A 27,171-nucleotide genomic window follows, 5' to 3' on the forward strand; every position below is an offset into this window, starting at 1 on the left:
GTTGGTTGTTCGTCGGATGTCGGGCAACACGTTCGATGGCAAAATCTGGAATGGCCGTGTATCGTATGAGAAGGTCGTATTGTCCCCCAAGTCCGTGCTGAGATGGTTCAGGAGGGTGTGGCTCGTCCTGATCGTTCTGGGTGGTCTGGGTTTTGAATATAACGGGCGCGTCGCGACTGCAGCTTTTTGTGCTTTTTCGCCGTCTGGTTGCTTGTGCCGTCGTTCCTGCTGCTTTTTGCACGGCGCAGTCGCAGTCGCAGTTGTGTTCGCAGTTGTAGTCAGAGTTGTAGTCACAGTCGCATGTAAGATACCGGTGCTTTGTTGGACAGATTCGCGTGGCGGACCGGTTGGACCGCTTTTGCTTCTGTCTGCTTCAGAGCAGTGGGCGAGCTTTAGGTCAGCGGCTCAACCGAAACAGGATGTGTGTGACAAGGCCCTTTTGGCTTTGGCGGACGGGATGTTGGTGGAGGATCTGCGGCAGACGGGTTTCCGTCGAACCTTCCTTTTTTTGTCCTTCTCGTTTTGCTTGTTCGATGGCGTCTACTGACTGGAACAGAAACCCAGAGGCGTAGGGAAGGAAGGCAATAATGCAACAAAGTAGGTTTCTTACTTTTGTATGATCCGTCGGAGCAGGCACACAGAGGAAAGTGCGAGCAGTACAAGTTCTCGTAAGCACAATAGAAGAGGAAGGAACGGCCGTGTAAGTGGCGAGAACAGGAAGGAGGGAGTCAGACGCAGAGAGTCGGGGCAGAACAGGACTTTTGTGGCAGCACGGAAGGAATGAACAGAGACAAAATATACACAAGAAACAGAGGCACAAGCCAATTTCGAAAGCAATGAAGACGACCTCGATGGAAAACAGAACGAAACTGAAAAAGGAAGATATGTGCTAGCTGCTAGGTCCACACCTTTTGCTTGTCAGGCTGGATCCTCGATGTGGCCTGGCATTCGGCGGGCATTCTGGGGACGGTTGGCTGTTGCAAGATCGAGAGCAACATTCAGGGACAAGGGGACAACGACGATGGAGAGCGAAATGAGGGTTCGCACGAGTTCCTTTTATTCTCGCGTTTCCCAATTCACGCATGTCTACGGAGTGTGCGAGGGAAGCGAGACAGCCTGGCCCTCCTCTCGTCGTGCTGGGCTGCTTCTACATATGAGAAGGCGCGTGGGATGTCAATTTCAGATGGGGGTGTGGCAGGCAGGAGCAAACCGGTCATCGAGGAAACGAGGGACAGGGGGAGAAAAAGAAAGAACAAAAGCAAAAGAAAAAAAGAGGAAAGTACGGCTTCGTCTTGCAGCTCGATACTTGCATGTCCAGTGGCATGGACGTGGGAAGGTGCTGTAGCTGGATACATTGTTTCGTCCAAGAAAGGCACCTGCGCGACAGCACCCAGCCGCCAAGCAGTCTCGCAGTGGCCTGGCAGGTCTGGTCGCCGAAAGACGGGGCGGAAACGCTCGAGGGTAGGAGCGAGGCACGAAAGCAGAGATGGACAGACAGCGGCTCCGTTGTTTGCGGGTAAAGGAGAAGCAGCAGGCCCTTGGCTTTCGACCTGTCTAAAACGGAAAAAATCGAGTTAGGAAAGAAAAAGAAAATGGAAGACGCATCGCTAGGGTAAGTAAGGGTGCTCCACTCAGGTTACAGAGGCCTAAACAGGACTAGGACATCGCTTTGGGGAGGAGGGTGGGGAGTGTCGACGTGGGCGGAAGGGACCAGGAGATGTGGTTTGGTGAGGGCTGCAAGCAGAAAACGATGGGATCCTCGAATCGCCAGCCGCTTCTGCAATGCGAAGTCTTTTACACTTGGCAATGCTCCAGCACCCCCCCCCTCCCCTTTCGAGAACAATACATGCTTGGGTTTTTCTGCATTTTTGCCGCCATTTTGCGCCGGTCGCGCTGCAGAACGCAGACGGGTTTAGCGAGATGACGAGCCACTCGACAATCATTTTCTTCTAGTTTTACGGTATGTCGTACGTATCTGTGCATACGCTATATTGTGAGATACGATGGTTGCCCGATGCTTGTTGGATTTTCGCGTACTCCGCCCGACAAGCAAGCTCACGGGTGTAGAAAAAGACGAAAGACGAAAGGTCTGTCCTACGAACCGCCCACTGGAGCATCATGAAAACAGCTGCGGGGAATTGGCTTAGCAGGAGCAAGTTTCGTGGCTGTCAAGAAACAAATACTTTGAACTGTTTAGCCTCGTCTGGCCGTTGCAAGGTAAGCACGACGTCGATCGTGACGTCGTAAAGGACCATCGGACATGCGTCGTACAGAATAGTGCGCAATACAACACCAGCTACGGCCTAGCCATCGATTGGCACCAAGATTTGGTGAGCAGAGCTCGTTGCCCACCGTCCAACGAAGACAAAAGTCAATCGGGCTGGCACCACCTTTACGAAATACACGGCCGCTGCCGACGATGGACCATTCACAGAGACAAGTGATATCCTGTCACAGCGAATGCACGGTTGAAAATTTCACTTGGCCCCCATCTCGTCGGCGAGTCCTTTCAAACAAAAGCGAGCTTGGGCCGTCGTCAAAATTGCCATGTCCCGTTTCTTATTTGCTTCGAGTCGCCAGAGAGAGGAAACGATCAACGCGCTCGCGTTGCCTTCGTCCTGTGTTATACAATGCAATATTGTAACTGAATGAGATATCTTTTGCCTTTTGCTGCGGGCAGCGGGCGGGACGGCCAGAAGACAAGAAACCGCAGTGCCCCATCCACAGTGCATCATGCCTGGCCTGCAGCGGCGACAAATAGTTCTGTTTCTGGCAACCCGCAGTTGGAAGTAAGATAATTCCACGAAACCAGCTGCAGGGCGCTCGTCTCTTTTCGGTGGCTCGGCGGTTCTTTCCTCGTCAACGAAGTCGCTATTAGACATCGTGGCCCCGTTTTTGCGATGCTTCCGTCACTGTCTCGCTCTTTGAATTGAACCGTCGTCCAGTCCAGCCCGTCACCAGCCCCTACGCGAGCACCTGACCCGTCCATCAGAGCGCGCTGGCTGTTACGATTCCGTGGTATTTCCCGTTCGCCCCTGGAATGCCCCGTATTGAAGTTCAGCAGAAAAACCTGGCTGCCTGGTTCTTCTCCCTGGTGAGCTGCCTGCGCTGTTCCTCGTGGCCCGTGTAACGCTGTAGACTAGCCGCGACAAATAAAAAAAAAAACAGCCATGGCGCAATGTGTGGCGTTTGTGACTTTCACACTTGTCCTCTCGCTAGCGTCTGCCCGCTTTTTGCCCCCATCACCTTACCTCCTTACAGTACGTTCCTCGACGGTGTGTAGCGCTAATGAAACGGCCTGGCATAGCAGGGGGAAACTGACAAAAACCTTGACATCAGAAAATAAAAATATAAAATCAAAAATGACAAGCAGCAGCGCCAAACCTGGCTATCTCGCTATTCCGCTTCTTTGCTGGTGCGTCCGCAGGTTCCTCATACAGAGACACAGTGGTCTTAGCCAGGCCCTGGACCCGCCTTGTTTTTGCCCTGGCTGCTGGCAGGCAAAACAGACTAACACGGTGTCACCATGCCTGTTCTGTGGCGGACAGAATTCCTCCTTTTACGGCCTGTCCTTGTGGCAGGACGTAACGAATGAAAGAACGAACAATGCAAAGTACGATCCTCCATCCTCTCATCCCCTCATCCTCTCATCCTGGCCATCCGCCAATGCCGTTCCAATTGATGGTCACTGAGCCAAGGATGCAAGGCGGAACGCCGCCCCGTCGGTGCTCGTTAGTCAGTCGACAGTCAGTACTGCCGCCGTTTCCGGGTCCTCGTTTCGATCGACCGACATATATAGCCACCTTGCCCGAGATCCCGCGGTAGTGATCTTTGACAGTAATGAGGGAGATGAAGTGGACGACAAAAAACAGCAGGACTAAAATTACAGGAAATTGGGTCGACTGGTCGTACGTCAACGTTGCAAGTTAACCGAGAATGTTGTTTGGAGCGTAACCTCTCCTGGAGACGGAGCATCGTCTGCGTGCCTGAGAAGAGAGAGGACCGGCGGAGACAAGGATAAAAAAAAAGCAGAGTGCAGAAGAAAGAAAAGCAAAGCTTGACACAAACTGGCGTGTCAAAGTGGAAGTGGAGATTGCCATGTCGTCCCTCCTTCGTTTTGCTCTTTGCTGGACAAGGCAAGGTTCCCGCTATCAAAAAAGAAACCAAAACAGGCACACGTTACCAGCCCATCAGAGCCGATGCTTTTACGCAGTTCAATCGAATAAGCAGAAACGGCAAATATGACTATAACTGTACAATTTAAGAAAAAAATGGACTGAAAAGAATGGCAGGGCAGTCAACCCAGGGCATGTGGAGTGTAGCTCGCTTGCCTGCTGCTCCTGCAAGATATTACTCAGTATTGCCGTAGGTAAAGACAAGACAATCGATGGACCTGCATTGGCCCTGAGTGGGTGGGGGACAGGTGCAGGTGCAGTGCAGTGCAGGTGCAGTGCAGTGCAGGTGCAGGTGCACAGCTATTGCAGCAGAGAACGATGCACCACCAGGCACAGACTTTGCAAGGGACAACTGACTGTGTCGTCGATTAAGGCTGCGCGGTCGTCAGCGTGGACGAAATGTTGAAAACAATCCCAAACGACCTGGCATCGATTCGGTGTCGGGCCGTTATTGCTCTGACCAAGTAGTGTTACGAATCGTCGCCCAGCAGGGCCAAGGGTTCGCCAGTGCAACAATATGTCAGATTATTTGTCTCGTCGTTACTCGATGGTACTCGCGTGTCTTACCTGGAAGGGGCAAGAAACCAGAAGGCAAGAGGGGCCACATAGCTGGCCCCGTAACGTAACTCAGGGTCCCCCCGGTTGCCCACAAATCGGTCCAGGGTAGCTGCGATGACGTGGGTACGACATGATAATATGGAGCTGTACGAATTAATTACTCCGTACTTTGAGTTCGGCATGGGCAAGTCATGTTCTAAGAAAAGTACAAAAACACAAGACGACAAAAAACCATAGACCGGGCATCCGCGCCAGCAGCGAAAGAATGTTGTCCGACAAAACGACAAGAGATATCCAAGGAGAGGCGTCGGAAAAACCGACACCACCTATGCATCACTACAAGCGAGAGCGAGTAAAAGACGGCCAGCAAGTCTCCCATGCACAAGAGAGAAAAGAGACGAGAGAAATCCTGGCTTGGGTGGTCGTGCAGAAAGCAGAAGATTGTCCAGTTGGAGAAAAGCATCTCTCCCACACATCAAGCCCGCGCCTTCCCCCAAACTTGTGCCTGCCCTCGTTGTTTTACGCGGGGGAATTGGTGGGGTGTGAGTGTGTGATTCGAGGAAGCTGCGACCTGCAACCTGCGGGTGAAAAAAAAACTTCATGACGTTTTACAACCTGTCACTGGGAAGGCCCGTTTATCTCCCGTTTTTGCAGTGTACTTTTGCCCGTCATCGACAGACGTGGGGAGAGCGGCAAGGGCAGCGGCAGCGGCGATTTGCTCGAAAAGCTTTGGCCTTTGCAATTCTACTTGTCTCGCCGATCCATCTCTCAAGCCCTTCCTCTGACAGTCGATGAGAGACAGACTTTATCGGAGCGAGACAGTGAGGCAAAACTTGACTTGCGGTGAGAGTACAAAAGCCGCCGCCCGAGAGGACGACAAGCCTGGGCAGTACTGAAGAAAATCCTAAAACAGTAACAGAAAGGCGCGACAGATGGGTCCTTACATCGTACAACACAAACTCCCGTATAAGCGAGCGAATTACGAAATAGACAAGCGCGGCTACATGCCCTTTTCGAGGGTCAATGTCGCGACTGGTCTGTTGTTTTTTTTTTTTTTTTTTTTTTTTTGCTCTTCTTTATTAGTGATGCACCGCTTCTTGTCCCATCCATCCGCGTCCTGCCCGTTGGAGACAGGAACATAATCACCAAGCAAACGAGCAAACCAATTGTTTCCGCGGCCGCCCATGCCGCTTGCGTCCGTCGAATCCCGATGGAAAGACGGAGAGGGGTGGGAGGAGGTGAAGAAGCACGGTAACGAAAAAATGCCATACCACATCGCCGGCTGTCTGGGAGATGTTGAAGGTTGCTTTCCCTTTTTGGGAAGCCAGACGGGCATTGTTCGGAATTGCTCCAGAAAAGTACAGCATACAACATAAGATACACCCAGGCGTTATGTACTAACAGGAACAGCACCCACCATAGGCCCATCCCTCACAGTTCCTTCCAGCCCCTCGCCCACGGACATCCTTACATCTACCCATTCTCTTTTCGTGATACATCAAAGCCTGCACTACTCTCGGCCTGCGTCGCCGGTGCAACACGTGAAGAACTGCACTACTTTGGAGAGAAGCCATGTGTCCTCGCACGTACGGAAGAGAGGGAACAGTAGGAGAGACAGAGACACAAGGCCTGGGGTATACGTTCCATGTTTTCCCATCGTTTTGCCGAGGGAAAGCGCTGTCCCTCGCCCGCTCCTTCCGGAAAGACGAGGACGGAGGGGTACGGAATATACGCAACACCAGGAGAAAACCACACTTCCATAAAGAGAAAGGGCATGAAAGGGCAAGCACGGGCGCTGTTGCAGTCCCAACGGGAAGGAGCAAACAGGCTGTGCCCTGTCTGGCAGGAACAGCAGCGCCCTGTCGTCAAACTGTCCTCCTCTCCAAATCTTTCTTTTCGCGGAAATTTGCAGACTGTCGGCCTATGGTTGCACGTAACGATGTCCGCTTACTGTTTCCTCTTTGTTACATGCTTTTAAATCAGGTTTTCCGGGGTCAATTGGCTCCGGCTCGCCGCATGGCGATGGTCTCTCCTCTGTGCTATTTTTTAAACTATTTTTGGGGGGGCTATTATACCTAGTGGCTTAGCGAGTTTGCCCTGAGAACAACAGTCAAGAGCGCAAGAACCCCAACAGAATCGGACGCCAGGCGATCAAAGATCGTCAGGGCACCACGCCAGGAACAGACGACGGTTCGACGGTCGATGGGCTTTCTTTGTTCCTCCAAGGTGCTCTCTCGGGGCTTCGTCTGGCGGTCTACCTTCAAAGGGGCAAGTTGAGGTGATGCCCCTTTCCCGCGGATATATGAAACCAACGCCTCATCGTAAGATATGTGGAGAGTATACGGTTGACGGGGCAGATTCCGTTAGCGATATGTCGTATTTCTCAATGTTTTGAAAGATCGACAGGAAAGACACCGACGAATTTCCACAAAATGGAACAAAGGAAAAGGTGGAGGAAGGATGGAAGGAATCAGACCGAAGTCAGTTCTAGCATAGGTTAGTCAGGATCCCAACCATCGAGTCACAAAAAAAAGGAAATTCAACGTAATAGAGTTGAATGCTCTATTGACATTTGCGAGGCGGTAAGAGCGTATTCATGGTACTTCTGCCGTTCTTGAAAGAACCTAAATCAAGAGGTATCACTCCATACATCGTTTGTCCACAGAACCGGCATGAATCCAAAATGGAGGTTCTTCGATGCGGGTTTGCTTCTATTTCACTTTCTCCCACTGTAACTGAATCCTTCAACCCCTCCAAATGAAGATGGCCAAAAGAAAAAAGAATGACTGTCTACTCGGCGTGCGGCGCACCTGCCAGGACGCTCTCTCCTCCAAACCGGCAGAGCAGTGATTCCAGTTCCCAAATCCACGCAAGCAGTAAGTTCGTCTTCTCGAGACGAGCTACGAAACAAGCAGAATATGAACAAGTCAGCCCAGCCCTGGCAAACCAAGCACAAAACGCAAGTTTCTTGGCAGAATACGCGGGGTGCATTGGTGGCTAGCTACTGTTGTCTGTTTGGCATGTACAGAATACTAAGGACCATAGTCATGTTGAACACCGCCACTGAATTGTGTAAAAACGAGCATGGCAAGTGATATATCTTTTCGTTCGCTGGAAAAATGGTGATGCCGGCCTGTTTTCTGCTGCATATGGAAACGCTGCATTTGAATTTCTCCGCATAAGGGCCTTTTGTTTCCAAATCCACTTTGAAAGGTCAACCAGCGTGCTATTTTTCATGTGCAGAAACGGTTGCAAACTGCTTCTGTGTGCCAAGGGCGCTGTGTGACGGACAAGGCCCATGGCGGCTTGGTTGCACTTGCGACTACCGTCGCCGTGTTTAAATGCCTGGCGAAGTACACCTCGAAAAGGCACGGCCAAAAGAAACACCGTTGGCAATATCCTGGTTGCGTTTTCGATTTCGATTTGCGCCCGGTCACAAGAAACGAAGGATCGTGCCTCGCCGAGGAAAGCATGTGGGGACGGGACAGTGGAAGACGTTGAGAATGAAAAGAAGACTGGAAAAGAAGACTGTGCATCTGGGCAACTCGCCTAAAAAAGACAAGCCCATGATCTGACACAAAACACGATTTGGCCCGTGAAATTGCCCGTGAATTGAGCCGGCCACTCCTCCACACCCCTCGGCATCTTTTCAACCCTGTTCATCTTGCTTTGCAACTGCACGACCGTTTCCTCTCTCAGGTTCGGCGGACGTGAACTGGGCAGAGCGTCGTGAAGACGGGCCTTTTTGGGGACAGGGTCTCTCGTGAAGACACCGAGGAAGATGTGCCAGTATGGAGTCATGTAAGATGCTGAAGCATGTCTACAACGGCTGGCATATGCACAATCGTCGATCGCGTCGCTCGTCTTGGAGAATACGGATACAACGTCAGGAGCAGGAACAAAACATGCTGCTTACCCCCCCCCCCCCCTTCCTGCTTTTTTTCTTCATCTTCGCTTACGACGTACCGCCCTTCATCCTCCTTCTTTTGCCCCGGATTTTCGTCAATGGCTTGTTTCCTTTCCCTTTTCTTTTTCGTCCCTGCGTCTGCCGAGATCACGCCTTTTCTAAGACTCCCTCTGTGTGTTTGGCTTGTGTATTCTTGTCGAATTTCGGCTTCGGCTGAATTTCCTTGGTCCCCCTTTCCGGTTGATTTCGATGTTTCCTTGTTATTCTGTTTCCCCCTTTTTCTCGGGAGCCTGCATGACGTCTGATCTTGCTTCCGAGGAAAATGGCACACATGCCTTCTCGGCACGATATGCTGTGGCATGCGATGCGAATGAGACCTTCCCCACCGAGTATGCCCTCTCCACCCCAAAGAAGGCGGCCCGGGACCGCCCGAGCTGAAACGGGGTTAAAGGACAAGAGGGGACAATCCACGATTCATTGGGGTAAAAATCATCAAAAAATTCCCCAGGCCATGTCGATGGGATTCAAGCTTGGCCACAGCGACAAAAGCCAAATTGGAATTGGACAAAAGACGACGGACCAGTAACAAATATGACAAGACGCAGTCGATGGGAAAAGTCGGGCTACCCGGAAAACGTGAGAAACTCAGGTGAATAGTCTCAGCGGACTGGCAGGGAAGCATGTGGCACTTCCTATTTTCGGTGTCAAAGTTCGCTATTACGTTTTCAGAAGGCTTCTACTTTCCACTCTGGAATACTCCGTCAAAACCCACTCCCAGGATGCCTGATCCAGGACGTAACATGGCCAGGTGTCGTATGATTACCGGCGGAGCTCATGGCGAAGCGCTTCAAGGAGCTGGAGAACAACTTTGTCGCACCTCTTGTTTTTCTTCGAAAACAAGACATTTCTCGGACAGGATGTCTTCCGAGGAGAATTCAAATGGGAAAATAAAACCCGACACGTCTGGTTTCGGGCCCTGCAGTGACTTTTGGCACGAAAAGAAAAAAGAACGCTGGTCCGGCTACGCCAATCTTAGAGAATTAGGAGCTTTCTCCTGCTTGTGCTACGCAACCGCGGAGAAAGCCCCATAGTCAGAGACTGCCAATGTTTGGAAAGCCGGATTAAGAAAGTGGGTGCCGCCATCCGATTCTTGTGCCTCTTGTGGGCCGCAGAGTCGTTGCTTTCGATTGCTTTCCTTCTTTTGTTCTTTCTCTGTGCTGACCGCTCTTACTGTCCTTTCGGCGGTTCTTACGGTTGCACTTTCCTTCTTGGTGCCGCACCTTCCTCAATTCAACTGTTCTTTCTGCTTCTTTCCTAATTCAGGAGTGTAACATATCCTTCGGTCAACCCCATTGAGTGTCGCTGACGATCAAAATGACGACATGGTGGAAAGCATCGTAACCTTAAAATTGGAAGGAACAACAAGGGACGGTTCGAAGTATGAGAAGTTCTTCCTCTCCCCGTCGTTCGTACAGTCGTTCCTTCCAGACAAAGCAACAAGGTTGGCAGCTTGGCTTGCGCACACCCAAATATGGCATTTGTAGTTGACCCCCCCCCCTTCTTCCTCTTGTCTCCCCCTGTCAGCCCCCCCCCCCCCTTTTTTTTGATTTCTTCTTTGTCATTTTATCATTTTGTCATTTTGTCATTGCCTGCCACTTCGATGCAAGCCTCCCAGAAAGGAGTCGTTCTATTTGCCTTCGATGGCGGGTGCCCGCATCATTCTACAGCCTCTGCTTCCTTCTATCCAACTTCCTAAAGAAGCAGCTCAGAAGTGACCACAGTCCTTGATGACCCTGGTGATCTTGGCAAGCGTCCTTCTTACCCGACCAGTGCCTCATCTTACCGAGTGCAGAGAATGGTCCTTGGAAGTCTTCATCGCCCGCCATGGCTCTTGAGTCCAGTCCCACAGCGACCTCTTCATCCTTCCTGGATTTTGCCTTGCAGCTGACACCGAGCTGTCTACTCCATACACACGTCGAACACAAGAAATGATCGGAGGCATTGCCTGTCCTGTTCCCTCAAGCGTGCCCTCGTTGCTCGTTGCTCGTTGCTCCCTTCACCGGGAGGAGGGGCATGTGTGACAAAGAGGAATGAAAGTGGCATGGGCTCTCATCGTTTCGTAAGGACTGCTGAGCACGCTTCGGACATCGACCGAGCACCGCGAATGCCCACCCTCGAAGCGATCTTCTTTCCAAGACCACAGCTGCTGGTTTTCCACCCAATAAAAAGAGCCACCCACCAAACGGGCCAGTGAGATGGCGTGGCTGGACAATAGCGTCTTGTGCCTGCCACCCTTTATTTCCTACCAAGAAAGCATTCCCTCTTTTTGCAACCGGCTGGCTCGGCCGTGGCCGCTAATTGAGCGGGCTGCTCCGGCTGGTTCACAGCACTAAGGCAGTTCGGGCAACTGCTACACCACGCCGGTAGCCATGTTCGGCGATTCACAGGGAGACAACGCAATATGCGGTAGATCGCTGTCAATTGTCAATTTGTCGATCATCACAGCCAAGTTGTGGTCTCCGGGTTTGGCCTTGTCTTTTCTGTCGTTTACGTTTGTCTCGACCTGATTGCATTATTTGTTTTGTTTACTCACTCACAGGCTCGACCCCGTTCGGCTTCCATCGACCGCCCTCATCCCACGCTCCAAGACACAAGCACTGAGAGCTGCTCGCCCGCAGCACTTGTGGATATCCTCACGCATAACTTCGACAGACCAGACGTGGGAGGGCCTATCTAGACCGAGCATATGACCACCCATGCCGGAGTATTTATCGATCGGTGGGCAAACAAGAAAGTATCACCTGAAAGATTTTCGTTTTCACATTGCTTCAGCCTTCTCTTCGCTTCTACTGTAGTCCTTTATCGCATGATGCTGAAATACCCCCCACAGTGCTGCGGAAGGATCCCCAATGACATGGTGGGAGTGGGGGTTCATGAAAGTGGTGGGTGCGTTGGCATGGTTTTTTCCTAGAATGGCAGGGCTGAAAGATATCGACAAGCCGACGACTATGGGAGATTCAGAGTTTTTCTTTTCTTTCGTCTTCCCACCACACCCCAATATGATGTATCCCACCCACCCTTCGTGTCCTTACAGTAGGGCTCCGTACGCCGGACTCGCTTGAGAAAATTTCTACAGCCCCATGATGTGCCGGAACCAGGTCGATACTCTGAAAATAAGGAACGAAGGGACGTCTCAGTTCGTTCTTTGGACCAGCGCGGGCACGCCGCCGCCGAAACGGAAACGAAATTTGAACACTGAAAAATTGCACTTTTGTGTTGGTTGTGACCGACGCCAATTCATCTTCTCGGGCTGGTCCGGCGACAAATATTGACAGATGACTGGTGCATGGCGACACCGAGAGGCAGATTCCTTTTTGTCCAAAGGATCTTCGAAAATATCGATAATCTCGAAGCATGACCCTGTTACTGACACTTGTACGACATACCATGGAATGGTCTGTTAACCTTGTCACACATCTCAGCCCCCGTTACGGCATATTCTGCACTCTGTCACCCTGTTCCATGTGTTGCTCGGAGAGCCCGTCGAGGTAAACGAGACCAAGACATATGAGACGCAAAACACAATGCAAAACCATTTGCCCCCGTGATGGATCACTGTTTGCAATCCCCAGCATCTCGGAGTGGTATCGGCAATGCAACGATATCTTCGAACATCAAGAACAGATCCCTGCTATCACATGCGCCGTGACAATGCTGGCAAATGCGCCGATATCCAGGGATCTGGCCCTTCTTTTACCCCTTTGTTTAACTTTATTGTCCCACTATCCGCAAGAACTGCTCGGCCATGTATCACGGTCGCGCCGGTACTGATCGAATTCTTTGGATTCTACGACATAGTTGAGCGGACTTAGTTCCGTCCTTCTCTAGTCTCGATCTCGCCGAAGTGCTAGACGAGAACCCATCCATACTAAAACTGTCGGTGTGCGCCACAAGACGCCATGGACACTTTTCAAGGAGATGTCAAAATGCGAAAGGACGGGAACCTACGTCACTTTAAAGAGCTGCTCGTCACAGGCCGTGGCTATCAGTAAGGGCCGACTCACAGGTACGACGGCACACATCTACCATAAACCAATATTCACCCACTCACACACTGCGAAGAGTATGCGTGTGAGAGCTATTCTCCAATTTTTGAGTGGATATGTATGTACGACGCAGTCCGTACATGCTATGCTACCCCTCATTTCCTCCCACCCTCATGCAAAATGCAAAGAAAAGAAAACAAAAGCGCTGTCCAAGGACAACGACACCGAGAACGTGTTCAGTAAACTCCTGCGCCCCTGCACATGAACAGAGAAATTGGAGGGAGAGCCTAGTTAGTGGCAAAGGCTTGGGGGTGCAGTGGGGGAAAACCTGCAGCCCGACAAAAAAAGATGAGGGTGTCTGGCTCGACAACAATAAATGGTGACGCAGCTGCATAATGTAAGGTCAATGATCGTCTCATTGCGTCTTGCGAGTAAGTGTGTCACACGACATGGTGCAGGGAGAACGAGTTGCTACGAATATATGCAGGGCGGTGGAAATGCCGATTCCAAAGCAGAGGGCAGGGGATGGATACTGATACGTAAAACACTCCGTAAAGGTGTAGAACAGTATCGATCAGTGTTATGGCGTAAGGCGTCCATTATGTACAAAGTATGCCCATGGCAAGGACACCAAGCATCTACCGTTAAGCTGACCTAGGTGAGTCACAAGATGTACATGTTAAAGTGCTTCCCAGTAGGCATGCTCATATTTCGGGCAAAGAGTACTCTGCGTCAGTACTCTGAACGAGCAGAGTTCTAGGTCTTTGAAATGGTCGACGTCGTGGCCAGAACAAACTGCCCCATTGCAGATCCAAGCGAACAAACTGAAGCATAGCTTAATATGGACACTGGCTGGAACTATGACATTTCCACGCAATCTTGAGCGAATCAGGGGCTCGCCAGGACCGGCGTGTGTGGGACCCAGACCATTTGTGGCCATTTAGGTGCCGTCTTCGTATATCTCCAAGTTTACGACACACTATGCTTTCTTTTGGGGGGCTGACAACGACACCAGACAGCACCATGGAGTAGTTCCCTTTAAACAACCTCACGACGTAATTACATATCAAAGCGAGTTGACACGGAAGCTTTGCGGCTGAACGATAAATAAACGCCACAAGCTCTGTGGCCTGAACTCCTTGCCCTCGTCAGCACTATCAACAATATATATATGTGTGTATTCACCACCCGGTACCAAGGCTGGAAACATGAAAAGAAAAAAGAAAGAAATCATAACCTTGTTTCCGTTGTACGGGCCAAGGTCTATCTTGATCATCCACCAGCACGCCGACCGCGTGGTTGGCATATGGGTCAGCATCAGATCTGTTGGTGAACACCGGTCTGCAACATGTTGTAAGATGCTAGTATGAGTGTCTAGAATCAATTTTGTTTTCTGAGGTTTGATTGTCTGTATTATAAGCTTGTAATTAAAGTATAATTATTCTTTGGTATTTGCTTTACAAAAAGGTAAATAACAAATATTACGGGACAAGGTAACATGAAGAGAGGCTGCATATATAGTCTCTTTCGGTCTGCTTTTTTACAGGCAAAGCCTCACTTTGTTTAACTCCTCCACGCACTCCGAAAATCTTTCCTGTTTTCGTCCGAGTTCATCTCAGTGTATCAGTTTTGAATACTACCTAAAGTGTACTGTGAGCAGGTTTCTGGGATGTCGCACAATTTCAACCATGTCATTGCCATTTCAATCTCTATATACGTACATTATCACCCTTGTACTCCGTATATACATTATAGAGCTTAAATAAACCGAATTTGTTCACCGTTCCTCTGGGTGGCCTCGTGCTAGACTTCGGAGCCAATGTCTTGCAAGATTCACGATATAAGACAATTTGCAATGTACACAGGGTTATTATGGCCATGCTATGTCTCCAAGCGATGCCAGTTGGTGCGATTTGGACGGCTCATCGCCGTCAATGGGCAGAGTGAACGAAGTCGCACTAGCAGAGAACAGAGACATGATCCGAGTTCCGGTTTGCAGATACTATCACGGAGGGCGTGAACAAAAAAAAACGCGCTCAAAATTACACGACTCTGGGTATTGACTCAGCGTTCTATGAAGCCAGGCCTTGTATTTTATTTTTGCATATTTCGGCCCTTTGCTTATTTCGTCACCCCTAGGTGACAAAAGATACAGAAGCAAAAGATAAGAACTTGTAAGCGGCCTTCTTTGCTTATTTTGCCGTCATTTACCGTGTCTCTTACACCTCCGACGAGCATGGTATATTTGAATCCACAGACGGACAAGAGAGTGCTATATATGCCTCCACCCTCAGTGCAGTGGGCGCAAAGCTCCATAGATTCATGCAAAGTGTATGATGATCCGTGCAAAGGGCACACGGGGACATGTCTTGGTTTAAGCAAAGAGGGTCGTTTGATGTCATTTTGATGTCGGAGCTGGGCGAGTGAGTTATAAGGGCAAACATAGGTCGCACAAGGGAAGGAGAAATAGTACAATCATTATTCGAAACCCCCATAATTCAGAAATAATAAATAAACTTGCTGAATATGACAGATTGGGATCCTTGGTAGGGCGATGTACTCAAAAACTGTCTTTGACCTCGAAGCAGGTCAATATAGTTGACTAGACTGGATCCGAAGTGAGCGTATGCCCTATGATGTTTGTCAACTTTTGTCAGTAAGTTTTGCCCAGCCTCTTATCGAATTTCAAACGTCTCGGTCATTCTGTCATTGAAAAGTCTACTATCATGAAGCGTTGGCCGCCTGATACGTTGCACGTTATAGAGCTCTTCACTTCATACTGGAAGAGCTCTGGGGCGCATTTGGAGGCAAAGCCCAGTAGGGAAGCACGTAATCAGGTCTTTTCCCGTAGGAAGCAAACGACGATACTACCGACAGCTCATTGTCGCCATGTGCTCCTGCTGTGCGTATGTGGGTGAGGTTTGCTCAGTTTTCAATATATAAAATGAAATATTACAAACAACACGCTGGTTTGACCACCACCGTCTCGGCCTATTATTTCTTAGGCTGTATTCCCCACGTTTTTTTGTTTCTCTTATGCACTGTCCCGAGCCCTAAAACCGGGCTCTGTGCGGGGGCACTTGCCTGTTGCATCCCGCTGTAGCTCGATCTCCCGGCGCTCCTTTGCGCCTTCCCTGTAAGAACCCGCGCGCGCTAGCTTTGCATTACGAAAGAATAACTTCGCTTTCCTCGCAGGGGCAGGCCCGCAGGCAGCCTCGGGAAGGTGCGGTTGGTCTTGTGCCAACTGGCGACTGCCCGCACATCACGACATCTGCGTTTTACGTGACAATCCTAAATCCGAATCGAGAGACTTGCTTCTTCATTCACGCCGCTTGCATCCAACCAATCCAGACACGCACTACCACCAAGAACGCACCCGCCGCACTGCCTTCTATCCGTATTTTACGCTGCTTCGCCAAGGTTCTGTCAGGCCAATCCCTCCCACATACGCCCACCGCCAATTGACCAGACTTTAGAGACCAGCCTCGTGCAGTTTTGCCCGGGTCTCTCAGGTCCCGTTTTCGATTTCTGTTTCTTTTCGTTACCTGTATCCCTTTCTCTTTTTCTCTTAGCCACCTTCGCCCTATCGCTGTCTCGTCGGCTCCATCCATACAGCTGAGCTTTCTGAATTTCTGGCTGGGCCGCACGTACCAGTCTGGGCCGACTTCCACCCACGCGGCAACGACCGATACGAGCAGGACGAAGACGACCCAACATCGGGTTTGTCCGTCTCTACCAGTCCGCCTAGCCATTGGAACGTGCACGGCGCTTCGCACACCGACGCCTCGTCAACCCTCAGCAAACGCCAGTCGCCAACCGCCGACCGAGATGGCCCATTCTTCTGCCTCCCCTGTTCCTGCGGCCGATCCGTCCAAGTTAGTCCTCTCGCGTCTCCGGTTCCTCTGACCCCCACACGTCGCCCTTCGTTGGGCTGTGCGTTTTGTGCCTCTTTGTATTTGTGTGCGTGCGCAGCTACTTTGCTGTTCTGAGCTGATACAGGTCCAGGCCGGCCCACATCGTCTTTGTCGGAGCTGGCGCCGTGGGATGTTTCTATGCATCGAGACTTCATTACGTATGTTTTTACTTTCTGCCGTATATCGCATCCCCATCTCTGTCACAAGACCATCTACGCCATCTGAGGTGGCTGTCCTGGCGATCCAAAAGGCTGGACATGGACAGAGAGGCTGTCGGTCATGCTTTCTGGTCATCGTCACCTCCTACCTCTCTCCCCCAATCCTCGACCGACATCTGAGTGCCCCTTTTTGAATATTCTGTTTCGTGTTGCTGACTGTTGCTGCCTTGTTGTTTTCTTTTTCCTTGACCGTCTTTCTTTTCAGCCTGATCACAACATTCACGTTTCGTTGATTGGCCGTTCCAACTACGCAGCCCTCGCCAAGGACGGCGTGCAGCTGCACACCCACACATTCGGCGATTATGTCTTCCATCCCCATGCCGTCTACCCGTCCGCCAACGCCGCCGGCGGTGTTGCGTCTAGTGGTGCAGGCAGCTCGTCCGATGCCGTGCCACCACCGCCACCAGGTGGCTGGGACTTTGTCGTCGTGACCACCAAGGCGCTGCCGGACCGGGTTGACGATTCGGGCACAATTGCGCCGCTGGTCGGGCCGAAGTCGACCATTGTTCTGATTCAAAACGGCGTGGGTGTCGAGGCTCCGTACCGCGCCCGTTTCCCCGACACACCCATCATCAGCGGCGTCACAGTGGTCAGCGCGGAACAGATCAAACCCGGCGTCATTCGCCAGAACCGCTGGACGCGTCTGCACATTGGGCCCTACACTACGTCGGCTGAGTCGTCGTCTTCGCCTTCGTCGCCGCCCTCCGTACAGATTGATGAAAACAGCCCTCTCGCAAAGCGGGGCACCGAGGCAACCTTGCAGCTGACCGACTGGTGGACGCGTCTCGGTGGCATTCGCGACATTGATCCGCTCGATGAGGTGGGCCTGCAGACGGTGCGCTGGCACAAGCTGTGCATCAACGCGGCCTTCAATCCGTCGGCCGTGCTGTCGGGCGGCCGCGGCAATGCCGATATGGCGTCGGACCCAGAGCTGCGCATCCACCTGCGCGCCGTCATGGACGAGATCTGGGCGGCCGCCCCTCGTATTCTCGGCCGGCCCTTCCCCTCCGACCTAGCCAGCCCGGACAAGATCCTGGCGAGCACCGACCGCAACAAGGGTGCGCGGCCGAGCATGCTGCTGGACTGGGAAGCCGGTCGGCCTCTGGAGCTCGAGGTCATTGTCGGCAACCCGGTCCGCATAGCCCGCGCACGCGGCGTCGAGCTGCCGCGCATGCAGAGTCTGTATGCCCTGCTCCGGAGCTCACAGGCTGTGCGGGAACAGACGAAGAACAAGGACAAGGGAAAACTGTAAAACGTTCTTGCAAAACTGGCCAGTTGGGGTTGGGTATATGTAATGTTGACATGTAGATTTTCGTTTATATATAACCAAGCGTCCAAATGTCATTCTGGTATGAACCCGCCACCGCCGTAATCGTCGTCGTTTATGAAGCCGCCGCCACCAGCAAATTCACCTTCGCCGTCGTCGTCCACGACCATGTCAAACTCTTCCGTCACGTCACTCCTGGCGTCGTCGACGGCATCGTCTTCGTCACTGTCCAGCCCCCCTTGGTTCTCGTCTTCGTGGTCCACAACCGCGTCGTTATCGCTTTCTTCGTCCCTCTCTTGTCCGTCTCCGTCGACCAACTCACCACGGTCCTCGGCCGCATTCCGAATCCGCTGCCGAATGCGCAGACCGCGCAAGAAAAAGGTCCAGGCACGCAGCGCAGCACGCGTCCGCCGCTCGGCCACGGCCTCCACGGCAAGGTCTTTGAGACCCTCCAGAACCGCCCTCACGGCCTCGGCATGCTCTGTGGCGACAACGGCACCGCGCAGCACGGCCGTGCCTTTGCGGCCCTGGAAGTTGAAGCCGGACAGCGCCGGTGCATAGTCGACACCCAGCATGTACGCGGCGCGGCCGGCAGCCGGGTCGTCAATGTGCTCGCCGCCCTCTGGCACCATGCTCGGCACGTACAGTTCAATGTTGCCAAACTTGTTCTTGGGGATGCGGCCGTCGACGACGGGCGGTGCGCGGTACAGCTCCGTTTGCTCCGGTGTGAAGATGGGGATGCCGAGCGGGCTCGGTTGGGACCGGGACTGGCCAATACCGCCGACGGCACTGTCGCCGAACAAGTTGTCGTCGTCGTCGTCGTCGTCGTCGTCAACGCCATCACTCTGGCTCTTGTGGCCGCTGACACCACCGCCATCGTTGCCTTCGTCGTCAAAAACCCCTCTCTTTCGAGGTTTGGGCAGCCACTTGGCAGGGATCTCGTTGGGCAGGACCACACGGCCCAGCCGGTACCATCGGTCGGCGCTGTAGGCAATGCGGACATCCCGCCGGCGGTAGATGCGTTCAAGCGGCGCTTTGGCGCCGGCCGCGACGGTGCCGACGGCCGTGGCGTTGGGCACAAGCACCTCGTGCCGTCGCAGGTGGCGCACCAGCGCATACACTGGGTGGTTCTGGAAGTCTGCCACGTTGCGTGGCATCGGCTCGCGCGACTCGGCCGCATTGAGCTCAATATCTTCGATCTGGTCGACATCGGTCAGCGCCGACACACGAAAGTAGCGCAGCGCTCGGCGCAACCACTTGGCTCCCGACAGGTTTGTTGGAGACGACGTCCGCGGGGACGACGTCGGCGGCGCCCCCGCAGAGGAGGCTGCCGCTTTCGATGCGGCAATTGTGGGTGCCGGTTCGACGAGACCGTCGATGCGCGTACGCTTCGTCTTGGCATTGTACGCCTTGGCATAGCGCCGGGTGACGTCCTTGGCGTCGCCCTCGGCGGCAAAGCCAATGGCATACGACAGCTGGTTGTTCTTGTCCGCCGCCGGCGGCTCCAGCTTGGCCACCTTCCACTGCGAGCAGGTGACCAGCGGGTCGACTGGCTGCCACTTTTGGTGCGCGGCATCCAGTACTTCCACCCAGTAGACGGGGAACGCCGACTCGCCGCGAACGACATGTCTTGACGACGAGGCGGCCGACGTGGATTGCTTGGGTGGTGCGGAAGGGACCGCTGGGACGTTGTACGCCGCAGCGTCGGGGTGGCCCAGCCGACGGCGAGGCGAAAGGAACATGGCCTCACTTTCAGAATCGCCCCTCGTGGCCTGGGTGGCGGACGGTGGTGACCGGTAGATGCTGGGTATTGGGTGGTCGTTTCGCGCTGGCGTCGGTTTGGATGGCTTCGGTTTTGGCTTTGGCATCGTCGGGGCGTTCGATAAAAAAGACAACGGTTGCAGCGAGCAGACGAGCCGTGTCTCGACCCCAGCCGCGCGCAACAGGGCACAAAAGAGCTGAGCCCCGACGTCGCGCGAGCCTTGCATGCTCTTTGCTGCGGCGATGAAGTCGTCTTTGTCGAATACGGTTTCCGCGTCTTTGGGGAGTTCATACTATTAATGCCATCTCCGTTAGTCACTGGCAACATTCATCATATGAAGAGCATCAACACACAACGTCCTCCGCCAACTCACGTCCTTCAACTGCTCGGGGCTTTCCGCCCACAACGCGCGCCGCATCCCCCGTTCCGTAATGCGGAACCGCGTCTTGAACATGGTCGCCACTTGCTGCAGGCCGTTTTTCAGCGACTCTGTCTGGCCAAACTGCGACAGATGGCCGTCTGGGTTGAGGTACGAGATCATTTTCGCCGTCAGCAGCGGGCGCAGCGCCTTTTGCACCTTGGCCGAGTTGCACCACCGGTTGCGTTGCGCGGCGTGCGCCAGCAGACAGAGCAGATGCATCTTGTGGATCTCGATGCGGTGCATGCGCTCGGCCCGGCTCAGCGGCTTCTTTCGGCTGGCCGGTGCTGCCCTTGCACCCCAGCGGCCATTCCATCGTGTCGGCGCCGTCAGGACGCTCTCGTGCTCCGTGAGGTTCAGCTCCAGGGTGTCTGTCGTCGCATTCGTCTGATTTGGTGGTCCACTGCCGGGTTGTATCGGTGTAGTTGTTGCACTGACTACGTCCTCGAGTACGAACGGTTGGCTGCTCTCTTCGTCTTCTTCGTCTTCTTCGTCATCGTCGTCGTCGTCGTCTTCTTCATCCTCCGAGTCGAGTTCCCTCGTTTGGATGACGGGCTCTGGGATCACAATGTCCTCAAATTCCACGTCGTCATCCGCGTCCTCCGCGTCCTCCTCGTCCTCCTCGTCCTCCTCTTCTTCTTTGTCTGCAAAGACAACCACATCTGCGACGGATTTCTGGGCAGATCGGTCGCCGCGCATCGGGAGGTCGCTCTTCTGCCCCGGCCGCTTGATTCGCTTCACAGGCGGCTCGCCCGATTCGCCAATCAGGTCAATCGTCGGCTGCACACCGCGCCGTCGCGCTGCTGGACTCGGCACGCCAGCCTCGATCAGCATGTCGCGGTACACACCCGGCAGGCCCATGTCGCCGTCCCCGGTCGCAGCAGCAGCATCTCGGCGTCGCTGGCGAGCTGCGGCCACGCGCTGCTGCTGCCGCTGTGTCGCTGCCGCGCGCAGCGTGACGCCTCGATGCTCAGCGGTACCACTACGCCGCCTGGCCACCATCGTGACCACCGCACGAAGAGGTCACGAGGAGCGTCGACGAGTGCTGAGGAGGGATGCCGTTGCTCGTGATGTCGTAACCGATTAAACCCAAAAATGATAAAAAGAACCCAAAAGCGATGTTGGGTCACTCAAGAAAGGAGGCGCATGTTGTGTCGCATAGTCGTATGTCGCGCTGACGTCAAGTCTGTCATCGCAACCCACAGATTGTAGGCAGCAAAGGACAGTTGCCGATCAAATGGATGCGTCGGTGGATGCGTCAAATGCGTCCAGTGCGTCAGACCTGGAACCAAAAGGCGGCCCCGCGTTTTAGAGACCAAATCGAGTTGCGAGTCTACCGCGAAAGCACGTGACCATCATGACGTACTTTAAATGGCCTCCCCTCCGTCACCAAAAGTTCTGTAAAGCTAGGTCTGCATGTCAATATACACTTTTGTTGATACAAATTTGCACTTTGAATTAAAAGTCTTTCTCGATTGGCTGTCCTCAATTGAGAATATTTCAATTTGTTTCATTTTGTTGACTACGTCTTACGTCTTACATATTAAAAAAAAAAAAAAAGCCGACCTGGGGTCTTCACAAGTTGTAATGGCAAATAATGGCAACAGAGACCGAGGGGGCAACGCTCCCGCCCGTGCTGGCAGGCTAGGAATACGAGGAGGGCCTCCAAGAGGGCCGTCACGAGGATCGTTTGGAGGTTCTTCGAGAACCTCGGGCTCTGGACCAGACTCGCCATCCAACGCCGTCCCAGCAAACTGGCCGTCCAATGTCACCTACCTCACAACGCCCGTCTACGCTGGCATCTCACAACGACAGCGCAAGATGCTGCAGACACAGCCGGCCGACCTGCCCGGCGCGCCGGCGTCCACCCCGCCCCTATCGGAGGTGCCGTCCATCCTGCGCTTTGGACCCAGCCCGCTCGTCGAGATCCGCTCCATCACCGACCCACACCATCCAGCCTGTGGCCAGCGGGGCCTCTTTGCCGCCCGCAACCTCCGCGCCGGCTCCTTTATCCTGCCCTATCTGGGTGTCTACCATCGTGGCAATGTCGCTGCTGGACGACCGGGCACCAACCCGCACAACAAGCGCGAGTCCGACTACGACCTCTGGCTCGACCGCGAGGCCGACGTCGCCGTCGATGCCGACCGCCAGGGCAACGAGGCCCGCTTTATCAACGACTACCGGGGTACCGGCAAGCCGCGGGCCAACGCCGAGTTCCGCGAGGTCTGGGACCCGCGGCGCGGCGAGCGCGGCATGGCGGTGTTTGTGCTGCCGGCGGGCAAGCGGGCGCTGCTGCAGGCGGCGGCGAACGGACAGAGCAGCAGCACGGTGGGCGGCATTGCGCAGGGCGACGAGATCCTGGTGAGCTACGGCAAAGGCTTTTGGGAGATGCGGCAAAAGGAGGCGGAAGAAGCGAGGGCCCAAGAGGCTCCCGCCACGGGCGAAGAGGGAGAGACAGCAGCAGGGGAGCAGGCAGCCGGTGCATCCGCTCTGTCGACTGTGCCCGAAACCGAAAGCACAACGCAGCCGGAGGCGGCTGAAGAAGAAGAAGAGACGGAAGAGGAGGAAACAGAAGCAAAAGAAGAAGACGTGAGTGGACGCCCACAAGCAGACTCCGTCTCAGACCAAATGGGCTCGCTGAAAGTGGTCGGCAGGTTTCCCAAGAACATCGCATGGGCTTGATGGGATGGTATTTGTGTATGACAATGATGGAATTTGTCTTTGGCAATACTCTAAAGTGGAGGCACCAGACAGATGTGCCTCATGTACTCTCAAAAGGCGTGGCTCCCTATACGTCCCGTCCCGCCACTTCCTACCGCGTCCTCGTTTCCGCCGCCATCTGACAACGCGCCGTCGTCCCGTTCAGTCGCCCATAGGCCTCACGCTTCGCCCGTGACTGCGTCGTGGCCCAGAGGCCGAGGCTGCCCAGCAAGAGCGCAAAGATGACGACACCAAGGGCAACAGCCACCTGGCTACCTGTCGACAAGCCCGAACTGCTTCCACCGTTGTTGCCATCATTGTTGTTGTTGATGTTGTTGCTGCTGCTGTCTGGGAAGGTGATGCCATTTTGCCCAGCTGGGCTCGAGGGTGTTTGGGTGACAAGCGCACTGCTCACGATCAGTGGAGGAGTGGCCATGTTCGAGGGCTGCGACGTCGTTGTGTTTCCCGCTGCTGAAGTAGGCACGTGCGGTGGCGTGAAGAAGGAGATGTTGTGGTTGGTTTCGTGGGAAGGTGCGTCACCATTCTGGTTAAGTATGGACATGGGAAGGAACGAAGAAAGACGGGCTGCTGGCAACATAAATACACATAGAAGGCAGGGGCCTCTTTCCGTATCAAAGGGAAGGCGCGAACAGCATGGCATTGGCATTAAGGGGTTTGTGGCTTTGGGATTTTGCAAGCCTATGGCAACGAATGAGATTCATAAACCAATAGATCATATATGACGGTTTTTATCCAAGAAAGACACGCAGTGGGCCGTTTGCTTTCTGAGAATTGACAGAAATCTGGTACATCCAGGACGTACACATTCTTCCCGAGACAAAACCGACATAGAAGAGTCCAAGGCAAAAACGAGTTCCTTCCGAATACGAACAACGAGTATCAACGACGAGTTGACGACAGTGGAGGAAGGTGGTACTGTCGCAACTGCCCCGATTTTGATATCGCTCATGTCAGCTGTATCGTGTCGAGATCAGCCGGGGAATGTAAACAAGCATAGACTCCCATTGCCAGTCTACTTCTCGACCACATCTAAACCACACACCACACGCACCATCGTCGTTCAGGATTGCCAAAAATCATTACTCTGTTTCGTTTAGTCTAATCATATTACCACAACAGCCATGACGGCAGATCGCCTAGCAAAGCCAGCGTCGCCGACTTCACCAGCTTTACAAGCTGGTCAAGGAAGCACGCCGAATCAGCAACAAAATGCGATGAATCCCACAGCAGCTAATATGGCAACATCTCCCTCGCTTCCCAGTGCCAACGAGTCTCTGACACCGGCGGACATTGAGGCAATGCCCGAGGCTGAGTTCCTCTCGCAGGCCACGTCTACACCCGAAGAGACGCCAGCTCCGTCCCAACCTGTGGCCGCTCCCGCATCTCAACAGTCGCGTTTGAACAGGATCAGTGCTCACCTTCTGAAAAAGGCCGTAATAAGAGAAAAACAAAAGTTCGAAACGTATCTTATTGAATCAACAGGGACCATTGGGCACGTTACATGCAACCCATCACGAACACCCAGTCCCGAAAAGATTTCTGAGTCTGATTGTCAAAACAACACTCAGTGCAACACTCAGGCTAGCCCACAGACAAGTCCACAAACAAGTCCACAGACAAGTCCACAGAGCGGTGCTCAAGACGGTGTCCAAGTTTCTCCCCAAGGTGGTGCCGGTGGCGTTGCTCGTCCTACGCTGCGGCTGGTCGCAAGCGATACCCAGGAATCCGGGGACGCTCCTCCCGAGTCAAATGCGCAGGCTCCTTCCGGTGCTTCCAGTGGCAATGGCCAAGCCCCTGCAAGCAGTGCGCCGAACGCTGCGAGTGCCGCCGATGCTGCCAGCATAAGGGGCGGTGGTCAGACAGAGCCGGTGTCCAACAACAGCACGGGCGATCCTTGGTCAGGCAGCACACAAGCTGTGCAAGGCCTCGCTACCAGCTCATCCCAGCCTGCACCCCGACCGAACGCACGCGATCCTGAGGCAGGAGGTCCCTCCAGCGGCCGCGAGATGGGCACCCAGACCGATTCTCCAAAAGAGCAAAACAACAGTGGTGGGCCTGGACGAGATGAGGCCGGGCAACAGCAGCCGAACATAGCCGAACAGCTCGACGATGCTCTGCGACAACATGTTAAGCGTACCCGCCGGCACAAACTCTCTGCTATATTTCTCTGCAACAGAGAGAGGAACACGGTGGGAGAGGAGCGCCGACGGCGATCCTTATTCCGGTGCAGTCGGCGCGCTGAACGAGATGAAGCTAGTGACGCACAGCCCGGCGCACAGCCCGACGCACGGCAGGTCGAGCAGCCGGGTGTCCAGGACGCTCAACGGGCCGGCGTCGGACAGAATAATAAACCGGACAATGGGCCTGTGGCGTAGTCGGTGAGATGGTGGCCGAGACAAGGCCACCTTTGGCGTTATGGCTGTATCTTCTTTACAGTAGATATATCGTGCTGGCTTGTGCATGATGGTGCATGATGGAGAAAAACCATTGTTGAATAGAACTAGTTTTGCCCCTCTGAGATACATGCCCTATTGTGCGTCTAACGAGAGCCCGAGAACAAGTGGACGTACTGTTTCAGAAGAGACCAAGGGTATCCTGCATGCATGCTTCGTCTGTCAAAGGCAGCCTCTTGACAATATGGCGATAGACTCTCTCGTAGGCGTATTTTTGTGGTTTTTATCTGTACACCAGATGTGTCTTATTACTCTATTATTCGCTATTGAGATGAGATCCATTGCTGTCAGTGTAAATCAGTGAGATATTTTCCAATCACACTTCCCGATTGCGTCCATTCAAAATATCAAGAGCCATCACGAGGCCCTCTTTGCATATTGTACTCCGTACCGTGTGCTGCATTTTGTCTGTTGGACGACTTGCATCGAGCGCCTCGTGCTTCTTATTGGCCAACGCATTTCCTATTTCGATGCATCCCAGACTGTCCAGCTGTCCAGCTGTCCAGCTGTCCATGTGCGCCTACTGCTCTGCTCACTACCATAATTTGCCCGCTACCTTTGGCCCCCAATACTGCTCCCTTGCGTTTTCGTCCTCAGCCCTCAGCTGGAGACTTTCCTGACCCATGCTCAGTTGCCCACTACTATGTACATGTACACGGCTCTTATCGTCTCCGGCTCGTCCAGCTCATATCTCATATCGGTTCTGGACGGACTGTAACCCGAGAGATCTCTGCATCGCTCTTTCTGTTGCTCTCTTTTATTTGCCAAAGTACCCTCGTATGGCCCCCAATACGGCCCTTGCCACAGTCGCACAGAATGCTGAAAGTATGTTCGTCAGGAAAAATGAGATTGCACTTCTTCAATAGCCCCCGAAACGGTGTACTGGGCGCGGCACGTATCATGTTGTCTCCCTTCGCCGGCCCCCCCATTCTCTTCCTTTCGGGCGCTTATCGAGAAAACGAATATATTTGCGAGACTAGGCCTGTAGGCAATTCTACGACGGATGTGGTATTGCTCTGTCTCTCTCTCATTCTCGCTCTTATTTGGGCCTTTGGGTCTTTTCAGCCCAACTTAGAGTTGCGTTGCAATGGCTTTTCTTTTTACTTCTTTTGGGGGTTTCACACATCTTTGTGCTGCCTTCCATATTGAAATGCATGCAACCTTCCCAGCCGCGCCTGGACTCTTTGGTCCTCCAGCCTCCATGTTGAGGTTGGACGCCAACAGTGGGAAAGCGAGGCAGCGTGACTTGTCCTTTTTTTCATCCTTTTTCGTCCCTTCTTGCATGTCGCAAAACTGTTCTTCTTCGGGGCCAAAATTTAAGTCATGTGCACCGCTTTTGGACTGCTGTCCCAGACGAAGTCACAGTTAAGGAAAGTAGAACGGAACGAAAATCAACAAGTAAAGAAGAAATAAAAAAAGAACGGCAAAAAAAAGATAAAAAAAAAGTACACGGGATCGTTGAGTCAAGGGAAACGCACTATCCAACAGACAGGATAAGTGCCGTTTGTGGAAACGGCGCGAACCTTTTATGAGCTGAAATAAGCGAGTAGAAGACGCGAGAAATCAATGTGCGAACCGAGGGAGAGAGAAAATGGCCAGAAGAAAGTAAAGAGAAAGGAGAGCGAGCCTCGTTCACCGAACTGCGTCAGTCGGAGCCAACCTCTGTCTGGCCTGTTGCAGAACTGATGGGAAAGAAAGAAAGACCCAAATGACACAAAAGACGCGAGTACTC

At 53.3% G+C, this 27,171-nt stretch overlaps 5 protein-coding genes across 5 annotated transcripts; 3 read left to right on the forward strand and 2 right to left on the reverse strand.

Moving 5' to 3' along the window:
• Window positions 1–16,514: 16,514 nt before the first annotated feature.
• Window positions 16,515–18,070, forward strand: SPBR_01634 (2-dehydropantoate 2-reductase; the record flags this gene model as incomplete). Its single annotated transcript, XM_040759944.1, has 3 exons — window positions 16,515–16,561; window positions 16,692–16,758; window positions 17,024–18,070. 3 exons carry the CDS (start codon window positions 16,515–16,517, stop codon window positions 18,068–18,070), a joined length of 1,161 nt encoding a protein of 386 aa, XP_040619260.1.
• An 89-nt stretch (window positions 18,071–18,159) lies between these two features.
• Window positions 18,160–21,267, reverse strand: SPBR_01279 (xeroderma pigmentosum group C-complementing protein; the record flags this gene model as incomplete). Its single annotated transcript, XM_040759590.1, has 2 exons — window positions 18,160–20,139; window positions 20,221–21,267. 2 exons carry the CDS (start codon window positions 21,265–21,267, stop codon window positions 18,160–18,162), a joined length of 3,027 nt encoding a protein of 1,008 aa, XP_040619261.1.
• Window positions 21,268–21,852: 585 nt separating this feature from the next.
• Window positions 21,853–22,947, forward strand: SPBR_01852 (uncharacterized protein; the record flags this gene model as incomplete). Its single annotated transcript, XM_040760162.1, has 1 exon — window positions 21,853–22,947. The coding sequence occupies one exon, from the start codon at window positions 21,853–21,855 to the stop codon at window positions 22,945–22,947; it is 1,095 nt and encodes a 364-aa protein (XP_040619262.1).
• Window positions 22,948–23,077: 130 nt separating this feature from the next.
• Window positions 23,078–23,527, reverse strand: SPBR_02103 (uncharacterized protein; the record flags this gene model as incomplete). Its single annotated transcript, XM_040760412.1, has 1 exon — window positions 23,078–23,527. One exon carries the CDS (start codon window positions 23,525–23,527, stop codon window positions 23,078–23,080), a length of 450 nt encoding a protein of 149 aa, XP_040619263.1.
• A 694-nt stretch (window positions 23,528–24,221) lies between these two features.
• On the forward strand, window positions 24,222–25,361 carry SPBR_01833 (uncharacterized protein; the record flags this gene model as incomplete). The annotated part of the gene is made up of 1 exon (XM_040760143.1): window positions 24,222–25,361. One exon carries the CDS (start codon window positions 24,222–24,224, stop codon window positions 25,359–25,361), a length of 1,140 nt encoding a protein of 379 aa, XP_040619264.1.
• Window positions 25,362–27,171: the final 1,810 nt, after the last annotated feature.

Source organism: Sporothrix brasiliensis (genome assembly GCF_000820605.1).
Source record: "Sporothrix brasiliensis 5110 chromosome Unknown Cont18, whole genome shotgun sequence".
NCBI classification, from domain to species: Eukaryota; Fungi; Ascomycota; class Sordariomycetes; order Ophiostomatales; family Ophiostomataceae; genus Sporothrix; species Sporothrix brasiliensis.